Genomic DNA, 15,625 nt, shown 5'->3' with positions numbered 1-15,625 from the left:
CTGCAGCCCAAACAATGCATTTCGATCAATGCCAGTCAAGGTAAGTGGTTTTTATAAGCCAGTTGAACTCATTGAACCCTAGGGCTTCAACTTCAACCTAATATGTTGTTGAGCAACTTAACATTCATAACTGATGGGTCTTCAGCTTTTGAACTCAACATTATATTCAAATTCAGGAATTTAATTAGAACAAAACATGGATGCTCAGATAAGTGGGTGAATTATGGTTTATATATCATTACTTTATGGTTATGGTACCCTAGTGAGTAATTTTTCTTGACGGAAGTGCTTATAAGACTGCAGTCACCCTCCATTTCACCAAAGTTGTGAGATTTCCTGCTCCCCATATCTTTCTGGGAAAGCAGAGGTCCCTAATACTCCTGCATGAATTTCACATGCCAAAGGCCTTGGTTATTAGGAAATCCTTCTAAACGTTTTTCTGTGGTTTGCATACACAATATTTTACAACAATTATCATGTACATCTGCAAGCCTTTGTAATGCATTTCATTGTAAGTTATAGATCTGAAATTTTCCATGGTGGTAGATGATGCTCAAAGATTTGATTACTACATTCTGTTTAAAATTCTAAGGTAATTTTCCATTCAAAGCCATAATTACAAATAAAAATCATTAAGGACCTTGGTTAATGTTAAATTTAGAGCATATCCTTGTGCTTACAGATTAATTCATTTTGCAAAAGGAATTAGATTTTTAGATTTAAGACCTTTATAATTCAGTGACAACTGATATATATTCTTAAACATGCTACACTGTTTATGAACGAGAATAGCCCTTGTATCTGTACCATCTTGGAATTAACAGATTTTAAAATTTAATTGGCATGCCTTAATGTCTATCACTTCAGTGCGCAGATGGCAACAAGTTTAATTGAATTACCTTTCATACTCTTAGTAGATACCTATTAATTTTTATTTAACATTACATGCCACGATAGCTCTTCTGGTTGCATATTTGGACATACACTATGAATGTGAATACAGTGGGACCTCATGTAATGAGCAACTCACACAGTGAGCAAAAATATTGGTCTTGACGAGGAGGGGGGAATTCCAAGATTCATTACATACCTGTTACTGCAGTTGTCTCTACCACAGTTCTCGCAGGGAAGAAGATGCCGAAGCGAATCTATATTTGTGCACATATCAGTAGAAGAGAATGCATTGCCCAACAACAAGGCAATGAAAGGTTGCCTCGCACTTCTATTTTGCACAAATTCGAGCAGCGATGTTAAAATCAAACCCCTGCTTGTTTGCTATTCAGAAACTCCACAAGAAGTGTTAAGTCCCAAACAGCAGGCTAAATGAGATGTGGAGATCACAGGAAACTTTTGCATCGTACCACGAGTAAGGGGCATGTCCCTAATGAGGCAGTGGTGATGTGCTCGATAAGTTTATTTGATGATCATTCTCAGTCACGTTTTAACCTAAATTTCTCTAGACAGCTTTCTAGTAGAAAGGAATTAGATATGTGCCATAAATAATTACTAATATATTTCGATTCTTACTTCCTTTTACAAATAGAGTTCACATTTCCCGTGGCTTCATTCCTTGATAGAAGAAAAGGTGAACGTGATCTATGATTGGTAAACAATTTATGCATAATTTTTTTTCCGGCATTGAATACAATATTGTATTTTACATAAATATATATATGCAAAAAGTTGTTGAACTATAAGAGTGTTTCCCTGAATGAGAAAGATAACGACATGGATTATGCTAATATTATGACATTCCACTGTAGTTCTTTTTATTTATTTATCAGGATATGGCTAATCTTATGGTATGGATCTAATTATGTAATGATTCAAATGTCATTTCCTAATAGCCAACAGTGCATGTTTCATAATAATATGGACCAATATGAAAAATTAGAAGGTTTGTAATGAAATTTAATACTTTTCAAAAGTTACATCCCAAATGCGATGGGATTATTAGATTCTAAACATTCAGATTCTGACTTCTGCAGTGCGTACATGCTTTATTTAAAATAAAATTAGAGTTAATGTAAATATAATTCATTTGACATATTTAAGAGGCAGGTTTCTCTAAAATTTATAAATCATACTTGAAATAAATTAGCATCATAGATAAACAATACATCACTCATTTCAGCCAATGAATTAGTCCAAATAGAACAGTGCATAAAAATATTTACAACAAAATCAGATGAAAACTGCCAACACATGAAATAATGAAGAGGTTTTGTTATACTGAAGAGGATTTAACCCACAGGTGATGATGCAGTGATTACCACGACCAACTTTCAAACAATGACTTTTGAAAAACGATTTACACTATTCTAACCAAGGTTGAATACTGTGGTATAACAATCTGCATTACATATGAAAATGTAAACAACCCTAACATCATCTTTCAACAAAACATTTCCATTGGTTTACAACAAAAATTCGGAAGCATGTGAATTATCAATCATTAATCACCACCTGGACTCCCTTCAAGTTATATATCTTGTTTAACATCTAATTATATACTCCATACGACGGTCTATAAAATCATTTTTACAAGAGTGGATTCCATTCATTTGTATATGGCTAAATTTACAATTGTTGGCAGAACCACATTATATCATACACATATATCGCAGATTAACAATGGGTCATAACCACCACAATGGAATACTTTTTCAAAATTATCACTAGCCATACAAAATTTCAACAGAGTTTTAAGATCAGTAACACAAAGTTATGAGAGAGCTAATTGAGACAGGATGAATCTGCTGGGCAGCTTGAAACAGAAAAAGAAATTGTGACAGAAACTGGATATGCCATTGAACTGATGTTTAAAGGACTCGTGGATATATTAAGAAAGGTAGCAATCCAAGCATTTAGTGGACTTCAATTCTTATTCAACTTATATTTATGAAACATTTTCTCCAAACTTAACATCTCTTGTACACTTTATCTCCAAGCTAAGAAATGGAGAAACTTCCTGAGTGATGAAATGTATTCCTGCAATAAATAAGAAAAAATAGCTTTAGAACAACAAATCACACTGCATTAGTCAATGATTCAACTGCATTCTAGTTACTCAATGCTAAGAACCTTATTCTCACATTAAACATGGAAAAGCATCTCAATGTGTGTAATCTCAGAGCAGTGCCTTTCAATGGATGGCAAAGTAGGGCACGGCTTGATAATGTAGAAGTAGAGTGTTTACTATTACTCAATTAGGCATACTACATTTATAATTTTGTCCAGATTTCCTTTGCAAACCAAAGTTTTGTCTAATATGGCCCAGGCTCACATGCATTTCTTTAATACTAGGCCAATCATTCTCAACTTATTTCCCTATTTAGTTCATACTGCATACTTCATTATGTAGTTCTGCCCATGATAACTCCAAGGCAATTTTTTTGCTTACAAACTATGTCTGCTGGGATTCCATCTCATCACAATAGGTCTCAATGCATTTTTTAAACTCTGGAACACATTAAATATACTAATATGGCACAATTTTGGCATGTTATTGCCTAAAACTTTCAAATTATAAATATTGCATCCATATTCCAATACTCACAGCTGTCCTTTAGAATTCTCTGTTCTCAAAAGTGCTCTCTTGGTGACAAAATGATGACATGGCTTTTTCTGAGACTGCTAGAATGTTTGAAGAAATTCTTTCTCAATATTCAATTGTTCCCGGCTCAACCTTGCGGAAATTCATTTTAATTAAATGAAGAATACAATGTATCTTTCCACTGTCCTTTATTCACCAGGTACCTGATGATGACCCTTGAGCGTTGAAACCGGTTGTACGTGAATAAAGGACAGTGGAAAGATACATTGTATTCTTCATTCAATTAAATTCTTTCTCATTTGAAATACTTTTTCTTTCTTTATTTTAGGATGTACAACTCACAATTGCTCTACTATCAGAGCTTGGTCATAATATATTCCTCACAATATTAAACTGTTGTAAATGCGAACTCATTCTTTCTCATTAATTTTTGGACAGGAGTAGAGAATTCTCCATAATCAACCCTCTTTAGCATTAGCAGCCCAAGTGGCTGATTGTCCTGATCTTCTGAGACATAATTAGTCTGATTGGGATTTGAATAGAGTTGCAGTTTGTTGGAGCAATAGAAACAATAAATGTGTAGCTACATCATCTACTCACGTGGAATACATAACTATGTTTGCATGTATAACAGTGTTTGTAAGTTAAGGCATTTCTTGCAGAGTTTAGAATAAGAAAGGTTTGTACCGAAGTCATGCAGAATTTTTGCAGACAACACTGGAGGAATGTGCATTTTTGAATTAACATAAATATCTGATAAGATTAGGCACATAAACGTAAAATGTCATTACATCAGGCAATTGGTGCAAAGAGGAGACACTGATTTTGGGTGTGTTAGATCAAAAGAGAATGTTGCTGGCCTACCTAGTGAACAGGAAAAGGACAATAAAACCAACTATTAAACATGGGATGATTAAAAAGATAAGACAATAAGGAAAGGGAAAAACTTAAACAGAGTTAGATAGAAGAATGGAATAATAACAAACTGAGGCAGAAAACTAATAGTTGGAGGGGGTCATGCAAGGTAATGGAAAGTTTGCAGAGGAAGGATGAAATTGGTGCACTATATAGGAAGGATAAATCATTGTCAGGAAGCAAGAAGGAAAAATCTGAGTTAACAATCGCAGAAAAATCGGGAAAAATATTAGTTGAACCAGAAAAGATCCGAGGGAGAAGGAAAGAATACATGGAAGAACTACATGTATATGGTAAAGACATTGCCCCACAAACTTGAAAAGAATGAGAATATGAAGTAGATGATAGCTTAGGGAAGCATACCTGATGGCAAGACAGAAAGGTCATAAAAGAATTAAAATCAAATAAAGCCATGAAGGTAGATAATATACCCACAGAACTACTAAAGAGATTACAAAAACTTGGAAGGAAGAGATTCATGGACTGATTCATAACATTTATGACGGAGGAATTCGGCAAGAAGATTTTGTCAGATCAGTGTTAGTTCCTATTCCAAAAAAAGGTAAGGCATACAGAACAGTTGTTCTCAGAACCATCAATTAAATGGAGAGCAGAGCAAATAATTACTTAAGGGATGATCAGTTTGGGTTCAGTAAGGGGAGAGGCATGCGTGATGCCATAGCAGTAATGAGATCCATAATAGTGAGGAACAAAAGAATACAAATCAGGATGTTTTTGCTTGTTTTGTAGATTTTGAGAAGGTATTTGAAACAGTGGACTGGAGAGAATTAATGAATGTATTGCAGAATATAAGATGAAATTAGAGGGATAGGAGACATCCACAACCTGTAAATTTCTCAGACAGCTAAGGTATGAGTTGTGGAAGGGGAGTTGGACTTGGCAGTGTTAGGAAGATGAGTAACATAGGAATGTTCAAGCAATGATATATCAATTATTGAAAATAAACATTTATATTTTTAAAAATTGGAGACCTTACTTTTGGGATTGCCCTTGTTCATTCCACAGTGGAAGACAGGATAAGAAAAAACTAAAATTAATTACTATTAATGATGTTCGCTCTGTGTCCAACCAAAACTTACGTTAAACAGTAGAAACCAATTTAAAAAATTACCACCGAAAACATAATTTATTTTAAAATAAGAACTAAAATGAAGCTGTAGCAAAACAAACAACAATGTCAATGATGGCAAAGTGTTACAATCCAATTAGTATTTTAAAAATATAAACCATTTCACATATTTGATGTCATAATACATTGATTTCAGCAATTGAAAAATGGGTACTAAGGATGACATTTTACTGAAAACAATATCTTTTTAAAACTGTTAAAAAGGAAAAATTGAAATATTATTTTTGGGAATATGCTAATAGTCACTGATAATGAACTAGAGATGACATTGGGTGGGATGAGGTATGAGAGAGGATTAAACAGGGAAATGGTGGCTAATGGGGCTTACTCCCTCCTTGGAGATCCCCTCCAGCTGTTTGCTCACTGGAGATCTCCTTCAATGATTGGCACCTGTAGAACTTTACTACATTGTTCTTCAATACATTCTCTTACCTTCTGTCACACTACATCCCTAGCATAGTGACCACATTTTATCTTGCGCTGCTCAGACAAAAAAAGTGCCAACAACATCCAACTGGTCCTACATGTGCCATCTGTCAAAGGATTCTCCAGTAAGTGAACAAGCCCCAAGTAACCATTTCCATCTCTAATCATCTCTCATTTCATCTTCTTCACTATTGGCCAATGAAATCCCTCAAAAAATAATATTGTTAAACTGCTCACCTATTAAGATGCTATTTTTATTTTCCAACACACAAAAAGTGAAATCTGTTACGATTTCCTGGTTTTCTCAATTCTTTCATTAATTAGATAAATAAAAAATCTTCAGCTTACCTTTAATAAACAATGCGGCAAATTACACATTTTCAAGAATTTACATCTTTGTTTCATGTTGGGTAAGTTTATGACGATGAAGACTGGATTTCTGGGAAAATCTCTGCATGCAGTATGGGCATTCAAACTTCTTTTCTCCAGTATGCACAACTGTATGTTTTTCCAAAGAACCACGGTTACTGAAAGTTTTGTGGCAAATTTTGCAAGTGTTTCTAACAGAGTTATCTATACCATGACTGGCCATGTGGCGGTTGAGTTGTGCTAGATGCGCAAATACCTACATAAAAAAATTAGAGAAATTCAGTTAGTGTTCAGAAGTGTCTTCGGAACTTCCCATAATTTGTCACTTGAATAACAATCCAAAGACCAAAATAGTATTAATATGAAGTAATGTTTATTTATAAAAACAAAAAAGTGCACAAACAACCATCATTAATGAGCACCTAATCAAAAGATATTTTCATATACTGGGTACGGCAGTTAAATCCAGACAAATGAAACTTTTGTTGAAAAGAAAATGTATTTAAATAATACGAATGAAATTCCTTTTGAATACACAAGTAGTATCTGTCAAGAATAACATTACTCAATGTAACCCCCTTCAGTTGCAATGACCGCCTCCAATCTTGTCCTGAATCAAACACATGCACGCTTTAAAACAGCGTGCTGTCCATAGTAGCGAATGCTGCTATGATAGCAATGCGACATTAGGGTGCCTCATCTTATTGATAACTCTAATCTACGCTGCAAACATAATAGTCGAGGGGGTCAAGTCAGGGTTATTCGGGGGCGAAAACTCCTTTGACCAGAACATGTCAATGTTACCTGAGATCCAGTTTTCGAATAAATGAATCGTATGAGTTGGTGCACTATCCTGTTGAAAGACGTCTCCCCAAGGCCACAGTTACCATTCACAGTTTCACAAAATTCTTCAAAATATGCAAATTGGCTAAATTCCTCTGAAATCAGTGCCCGAGTCTTTCCTTGAATGAGGTTTCCTCGCTGGGTTAGTGAAACCTTCCCCAGACTTCTCTCAAGCATTATACTTAGCCACAATATCGTAAACAGTTGATCTGGGATACCCGAAGAATCGAACTATTTCACTGGACGAATGCCCAGCACGAACACTTTCAATAATAAGGGCTTTTCGATTGTACTCCAAACTTGTACATGGTATCTCAGCTATTTTGAGGTTATGACTGTTTTCCAGATGCCTATAGCTTTCAAGAAGGCCAGTGGGGCTACGATATGGCGGGAAATTCAAAATAAAATTTGTCCGAAGATAAGCGCCGCACCCTGTCTGTAGGCATTTGCAAAATATCAATGTTCACATATATAAAATTAATATAAAATTTACAGTTTATGCAATTTCATTTAGAATATACTAAAACAAAAATTTATGTAACACCAGCAAGTTAGTCATTAATCTAAGATTACAAAGTTGGGCGGGGATCAGTTCAGTCAAGAGCATATTATCAATCAACTACATTTATCTACGACTCCTCAAAAGGCATAAAAAGAATAAGCTAGATCATTATTTTTATTTTGATGATATGGGGCAGTTGGAATTTCAAGGGAAATCTGGGAAACCATGAAAAGTATTCACTGTGAAATTGGCATGTCTCCGTGACAATTCAGTTGAGGAAAACCGCAGTAAATGTAACACCTGTGTTCAAGGAAAGATGAAGATAAGACCATATCATAAGAGTGGGTCAATAAAAGCAACTGGTCCTCAAATTTAGTGCTCTCAGATTTTGTTGGGAAGATCAATCCTAATATTTGAAGGAGATTCACAATATACAATAAATTTAAGAGATGAATTTTCCAACTTGTGCTTTTCAAAATGCTGACAATAATTAGAGATGCTTTTCTTGGAGTTCAAAATATTTCAGAACCAGATAGAGACCTTCCAGGAAAAAAAATCATATTCCTTAAAGGTAATCATACAGGCAAATGCATAGGAAATGATTGTTAAAGTCATTTGGAATAATGTGGAATCAACAGAAGACTAACCATACCCCACTATACAGATACAAATTATAGAGCAGAACCCTTTTCGATATAGTGCGTTGGATGCTTATAGTCTGAAGGTTCCACACAAGTTCTGAGACAAGGTGTTAAGCACAGCTGCTTTTATCAAGAACAGGAGTTCATCATAAGGAAGGAAAGAGAATACCATCAAAGTTAAAGAGAAAAAGAAGCCTTAAAACTTCAAGGCACAAAAATGTTTAACTTTCAGGCTTGGATTGGTGTGAAGGGAAGGAAGTTGGACATAGGAGCTTACAAGTGCGTGATCACGCACTATCCTGAATGGACCAAATACTACTAACTATGGAGGCTAAAGAAGATACGTATTAATTAGCACAGATGTAATTTTCAATTAGGAGGTTTTCCATTTTAGAGATAGATGAGAGACCAACTGTAGATGCAACTTTAACTCTTTAGACAGAAAGAGAACGAGAGCTGTAATGACACAGACAGAACAGAAGAGAGTGCAGTGGAAGAGCCCTGAAAGAGAAGGGTGGACATTTTTGAGCCCAAGGGAGCCAATAAGTCCGAAACCTAAAGAAATGCACACAATGTGAGCATTGCAATCGATGTTTGGAGCCTGGTGCCATGAGGTATTAAGTGAGGATGCCACACTGAGTCCCATACGTTTGTATGCTGAAGAGAAGTCTTTATGGCTGAAATAGGGTAGGTCAGGACTAACACAAGCATTTAAAACATTAAGTGAAACAGGTTGCCTGCAGCAATGTGTGAGCCATGTGCTTATTCATTGATGGTTTTGATTAGATCAACCCTGTTTATGTGGATAACTTCAGAGTTTAGGGGGAAAGAAGGTAATTAGAGCATTCAACAAGCGTGAAGCAGAATGAAGGTGTAGTAGTGAGGTCCATCTTAAGTAAAATTGGTATGGTGTACTTGGAGCCAGGTGTTGACTTTTTTTGCCTTTTGAGATGCTTGATTTCTTTTATACACTTCGAAAGGACTGAACAGTCAATATTTCATCACCGCATAGCATTTTCTCTTCTGTAATTTGTAGTTTAAAGTGGGTGGGTGTTTTTATAGTACATGGTTTGTATAAAAAGTATTGGGAAAATTTTCTTAAAAATATATTTCAGATATTGCTATAATGCCTCATAATTCTTCTAAGTACATCCCTTGAGCATCGACATACTTTTGCCAGTGGCTTTTCAACAACTCGAAGGCTCCCTGGTAGGTGGATTCTGGAAGGCCCTTAAGGGTTATGCGTGCAAGCTTCTTTGATGGCTTTATAGATCCCATAGTGGTGTCCTTTGAGGGAGGATTTCATTTTTGGGAATAGGAAATGAGTCTGCTGGTGCCAAGTCCCGACTTGGCACAGATCTTTCTCATCGCCAAATTTTCAGTGATAATGGTAGGCACTGTCATCTTATCAATACCAATATGATCAGGGATCATTTGCACACTCAACTGAGACTGAATTCAGCACTTCATGCCCATATTGCAAGTTGTTGTCGGTTCCTGATGTTGACAGCCATCCAGCACAAGGCTCGCCCTCCACACTCTCTTGGCTATCTTTGAAGAGCTTGCACCACTTAAAAACTTTGTGAAATGTTTACATCCTTGAACACTAGGCGAATCATGCCCAACGTCTCCATACCCAATATCTGCAGTCCAATAAATATTTGATGGCATACCACTGTTCAATCGTTTGCTGCATTTTGCACTTGCATCAAGTCACTCGACAGGGGTCCACTAAAAAACATAATCTAGCCTGAATGAATGCTCCCTACTCTTGGTACTTGGCATGTGTTGAAGGTCATACCCCCAAGCCTGCACAGTGACAGCATGTTGCAACATAGTCACATAAGGAAAAATTGTTCCCAAGCTTTTTATCCATACCATGCACATACATGCAAAGTGTTTTTTGTGTCCGTTCGCTATGGACCTTTTGCGGGGTATGAACTAGAAATTTTGTTTTCCCGTTACTCCAAAATACTTGACAAGAATTATAGGTTAGAAATAGTGTTAATACTATGGTGTTTGTCATTTTACAGCTTTTATGGCACTATGCTTATGCTGAGCATTTTTGTTCCTTTGTTTTTCTTTTGCACCCACAATGCAAAACTTGATGTAAACACTGGTCAACTCACATAGTTGTACTTCCATCCCATTAGATAAACTGCTTATTACTATTATACTTTTGAATCTTAAACTTAGCTTTGCTAGACGCCATCAGAATAAGAAAAAAACAATTAAAAAGCTATCTATCTCCACACACTATGTTCACTGGCATAACATAAAAATGAAAAAAAAGACACTTCACCACTTAAACTTAAATTTAAAGATACTTACTTTGTAGCATTCACTGCAGGCATGAGGGTATTCATCAGCATGGCATTTGATGTGGCCTGCCAGCTGTTCAAGAAGACTGAATACTTCAGGACAGGCATTGCAATGGAAGTAGTTTGATGTTGTTCCACCTCCACCCTTCTGAGCTGCCATACACTGACTAACATGCTTTTTCAACTCCTCAACAAGACCAAAGGCTTGAGAGCAAATACCACAACGATACACTGCAGAATGTGAAGACATGTGCATACTGAGTTTATTTCGTGATGGAAACAATTTCCCACAAAGCTCACACTTATATCCGCCGGAATTCTCCTGATGAAATCGCATGTGGGAGTTGAGGCCATGGTAATTGTTGAAACTCTTACCACACACTTTACAAGGGTAAGTTTTGGTTTCACTCACTGGTTCTGGGCTGGAATTTTTCTGTTTACTTTTGCCACTGCCACTGCTACTATTACTGCTACAACTGGGAACTAAAAAAACAGGCATATTTGTAAAAGGTTTATGATTACATTTAAATAAAATATTTAAGATATAAAAGTTTTGAGAATTGGAAAATTCACCCTGGTTTTATTATTTAGAAATGGACGACAAACATTCAAAATATACACAAGTACACATTTAATACTTTTCGATAAATATGAATACTAAAATGCATGAGTTTTTACTCATAATGGATCATACTTTTTATTTCCTTGAGTATGAAATTTCATAAGAACCCTAACTGTAACAAATGGGTCGTTCAACAAGTCCTTAGGAAAAACAAAGAAAAAAAACAAATTATTTTAGGGTAGATTTTAAAAATCTTAAACGTAACCTACTTTTAGCTCAGTACACTTTTCAGCATTTCTTCACCTTTTTAAAGTCATCCAAAAAGTTAATTTTAAGCATCTAGCATTCAGGAAATACAAGCAAGTGAACAACTATTAATGCAAGCTCATTATGGATTTGAATCACAATATCCTTGTTTGGAAATTATATTTCCTTGATGATTAGCTGTTTAAAAAAAAAATAAATAACAGAATTATGTAAAAGTTTGAAATGCTTTTTATAAATTGGGAAATATTTCATGCCTTCTAAATTAAGAAAAAATATCAGTAGGCACAATGTTGCTGCAAACAATATATTCCTATTATGAAGAGCTTATCTTCTGTGTTTTTTCACTCACAGAAGTAAGTACCTAACAATTACTATGAAGTTGTTTTGTTAAGTGCTACACCTTGTAATTCTAGTTAACTGCACAAATTCATCTTCAAACTCAGACAGTTCTCTCACTTCTTACAGCACAGAAAACACAGTGAAAGCTACTACCGTATTTCCCCATCGGTAACGCGAGCTTTATCAATACAAAAATGTTCAGATTATCAAATTATGATGATGCGTGTTATGTAATGAAATTTGAAAAAATCCTAACATTTACATACCTATGCACACAATAATTTAAAAAAGATTATTGCAAAAATAAATTAGACTGGAAGCATACCTTTGTAATTGCATTCTATTTTATACAGATCTGCTACTTCTACAGTTATTTCATCTCATAAATCCATGAGGAAAAGAAGAAACAAAAATTTCTATACTTCATTTATTGTAATATGTAGTACTTCTTCATTCTAATACACAGTACTGCATGTATACGTAGAGTACGTCGTATTATTTACACATACCAATAAATATATGATAGGATAGGTTGACCACTCGAATCCAAGAAATTCGTCAACTGAAAAACAGTTAAATGAATAAGTGCATTGATTGTCTCTTCAGGCACATGACCGAGTTCAATCTCTTAAGTTACCTCTTCTTCATTGTCCAGCACTGGCATTTAAATATTGCCTAAAGATTTTTCAAATCCATTTTTTACACCAGCCACTCTGACACCCTGCCAAATTTACAGGATCCAACGGCTCATTTCTTCGTAAGACACCCTTTTAACCCTTCCCAATTCTGTGTAGTCTTTCATATCAGACATCATCCACTTTTCCTAACTTGAACGTAACTTTGATTTAAAAGATTTATCAATGGATAAATCCTGGCAGCCTCACAATTTACGTTTTCTTTTGTGAAATTGATGACTTCTAGCTTAAACATCGCTGTACACGATTTTCTTCTGCGTGGGTAATTTTCTTGAGAAAATTCTACATTACACAAGCTTAACTCAATTCAGGTTTGAAACAATCACCACGTAGGCAGCACTTTCATAGAACTTTGAGGTGTTTAGAACAGTGAGTGCCAATACTAACACAGCGAAGTAAAGCAAACAAACCAGGAAAATTCTATTTCATTCATTCTGTTATTTTTTTAAATTTGATTTGCCCAAAGTTACTTTTTATTGCAAATAAAAAGGCACACAAGGCTATGCATCGTTCCGACTTACGAATCATAGCGAAAAAGCAATAAGGTGGCATGTTGTGTTGGCTTGTAAATGTTGTTTATTTTTTTATCCTTCCGTTGTTTGGAATTAATGTCAATCACCTAGCTCTAATCTTCTCTATACTTTTGGTAGATATAGCCACAAGAAATTATGATTTCATGTATTCATTGGTCGTTCCATCCGCACCATCTATTATTGTATGGATATAGATGTATATTTACACACAATATACATAATTTTTACACGCATATATAATATTTAGGCGCATGTACATACAGATGCACAACATCTATATGTATGTGTATATCAAGATAACTATGAAGGCATGGGCACACGGTATCTATGCAAATTCACGATAACTACAAAGTTCTGGGTGTGCGTTATCGATAGGAAAATACAGAAATTTAAAAAATTGCTAAGTTCATTTAAATTAAATCCAAATAAAGAAAATACAAAAGTCATTTTTCCACGAATGTTTGCAATTTAAATTTTCAATTTCAGTTTTACCCTGGGAATTTTACAGTTTTTTCTGTTCCCAGTTTTTTTTCCAGATTCAAAGATAGCTAGCTGGCTACAATGTCTGACTTTGAAAGGCTTTATGGAAAGTTATTAACCCCAGAAAAGACTAAGAGCTAGTTATTGCGTCAATGTAAACAAATGATGCCAATCACCAAAAATGCTGCCAAGGTCTCCCATTAAAAAAAACTATTCTGCTCCAGACTTCATCCTTTCATCTTGGAGACCTCAGGACATAAAAGGCTTCATTCCATCCCTCTGCCACAACTAATACATAACAATGTTTTCAATTAAAAAAATGTCCGTATTAATGCAATAGAATGTCCATGAAATAAAAAGTCCACGGCAAAATCAAAATGATGCAAAAAAAATAACACATCTAGTATTCTGGATGAATAACATTGAATAAGATCTCATTTTTCCTTAACCCTTTGCACTCGGGTGTTTTTCCTCAATTCCCTCAGTTTACTCAGCATGTAATTTTTGAATAACCAAGGTTTTATATATGGCCCCACTAGAATGAAAAACTAAATTTTCTTTTCATATAAACTCATTTATTTGGATTTTCTACACAAATTTTAGCATAAATATAGAAAGTGAATGAAAACTATAGCCGAGCTAAAATTCCTTGATATGAATACAGTAAATTTCCAAAGAAACTGCGGGAGATGCCGCAACAGTAACTTTCAACGGAGTCATCCGCTAATGTGCATTTTAATAGAACAATTTCAGAGTGTAAAAATCATTCGCCTTGACTGGAGGCGAATGATTTTTACACTCTGAAATTGTTGAATTGAAATGAATACAGTAGTTTTTATTTATATTATTTTTCCTGCTGTGATATTTTTTTTAAACATTCATCCACAGGAAAACCTGGATTACATTCACATGTCTCGCGAATATAATGTCTCTCTTCTTCCACCCTTGACTTTTCTGTTTGAAAAATATGACATAATCTTTGTTTTTCGCTAGGGTGAGGTGTGCTTATATGGAGCTTTCCATCTTAATGTTGCCCTAGCCCTGTGGATGATTATAAAACTCTAAGGGTTTGAGTACCACCTCCCATTTACTGAGAATTTTGATTATCCCCTTGCCTTTCCATGCAAGAAGCATTACATTTTCATTCCTGTATGCCACTTTCTCTCCATTTTTGGCTCCACTTCCAGCTTTGGGTCTTTGATAACAGTTGGATTGTCTTTCCTATTGGGCTTTACTGTCCCTGTCAAGCGAGTTTTCTCCCAGAGCAATTCCCTTGTAAGAGTAAAACTAGTGTATTATTTATCAGTGAAGAAGAATTGATACCGTTGAGCATCAAGTTTTAAGATTTACAACCTACTAACTATTCGGCTAAAAAAGAGATCAGGTCTTACAAAGGTTTCAATGTTATTCCACAATAATAAGGAACAAGTGAATATAAATAACCACATTATGAATCTGAGAGAACATATAAACTAATTAACCCATTTTGTTGACTTTTTAGGATTACAAATGATGAAGTACGAGGGTCATCCGGAAAGTAGTACCCGTTCGTGCCGCATGAAGTGCTGACGACGCGAGTAGCCGCTGGACGAGGTCAGATAGCTTCAGTGGCTTGTCTGCCTTCTCTGAGCCAAGTTGCGTGACGCTAGCATTGCCTGTGTTGTTTCTGTGATTGTTTACAATGTTTAAAAAAATTGAGAACGCCGCCAGTTGTGAAGTGAGGGCAGTGATTAAATTCCTCAATGCAAGAAACGTTCGCCCATGTGATATTCATCGCCAATTAAAGGAGGTGTATGGAGACAGTGTAATGGACGAGTCGTCTGTTCGGCGGTGGTGTCGCAACTTCAACATGGGGAGGGGGAACACACACGACGATGAGCGTTCGGAGAGACCGTCTGTCATTACAGACCAACTGGTGAGCTCAGTTGACGAATTCGTGAGGAACGATCGGCGCGTCACAATTGATGACATCTGTGAGCATTTTCCCAATGTTTCTCGAACAATTGTTCATGAAATTGTTAAACAC

At 35.5% G+C, this 15,625-nt stretch overlaps 1 protein-coding gene across 2 annotated transcripts in view; it reads right to left on the bottom strand.

Moving 5' to 3' along the window:
* Positions 1–1,660: 1,660 nt before the first annotated feature.
* Positions 1,661–15,625, bottom strand: part of LOC139690585 (uncharacterized) — a 33,597-nt gene continuing 19,632 nt past the window's right edge. For both annotated transcript variants that reach the window (XM_071588064.1, XM_071588065.1), the window contains 3 exons: positions 10,734–11,206; positions 6,396–6,672; positions 1,661–2,991 (listed from right to left, as the gene is read on the bottom strand). In XM_071588064.1, coding sequence (XP_071444165.1) covers positions 6,436–6,672; positions 10,734–11,206 — 710 coding nt within the window. In that variant the 3' untranslated portion in view covers positions 1,661–2,991; positions 6,396–6,435. The remainder of the gene's footprint in view (positions 2,992–6,395; positions 6,673–10,733; positions 11,207–15,625) is intronic.

This window comes from Hetaerina americana, unplaced genomic scaffold (genome assembly GCF_022747635.1).
Source record: "Hetaerina americana unplaced genomic scaffold, ioHetAmer1.1.p SCAF_3, whole genome shotgun sequence".
NCBI classification, from domain to species: domain Eukaryota; kingdom Metazoa; phylum Arthropoda; class Insecta; order Odonata; family Calopterygidae; genus Hetaerina; species Hetaerina americana.
The sequence above is the reverse complement of the archived record's forward strand: the minus strand, read 5'-3'. Positions and strand labels throughout refer to the sequence as shown.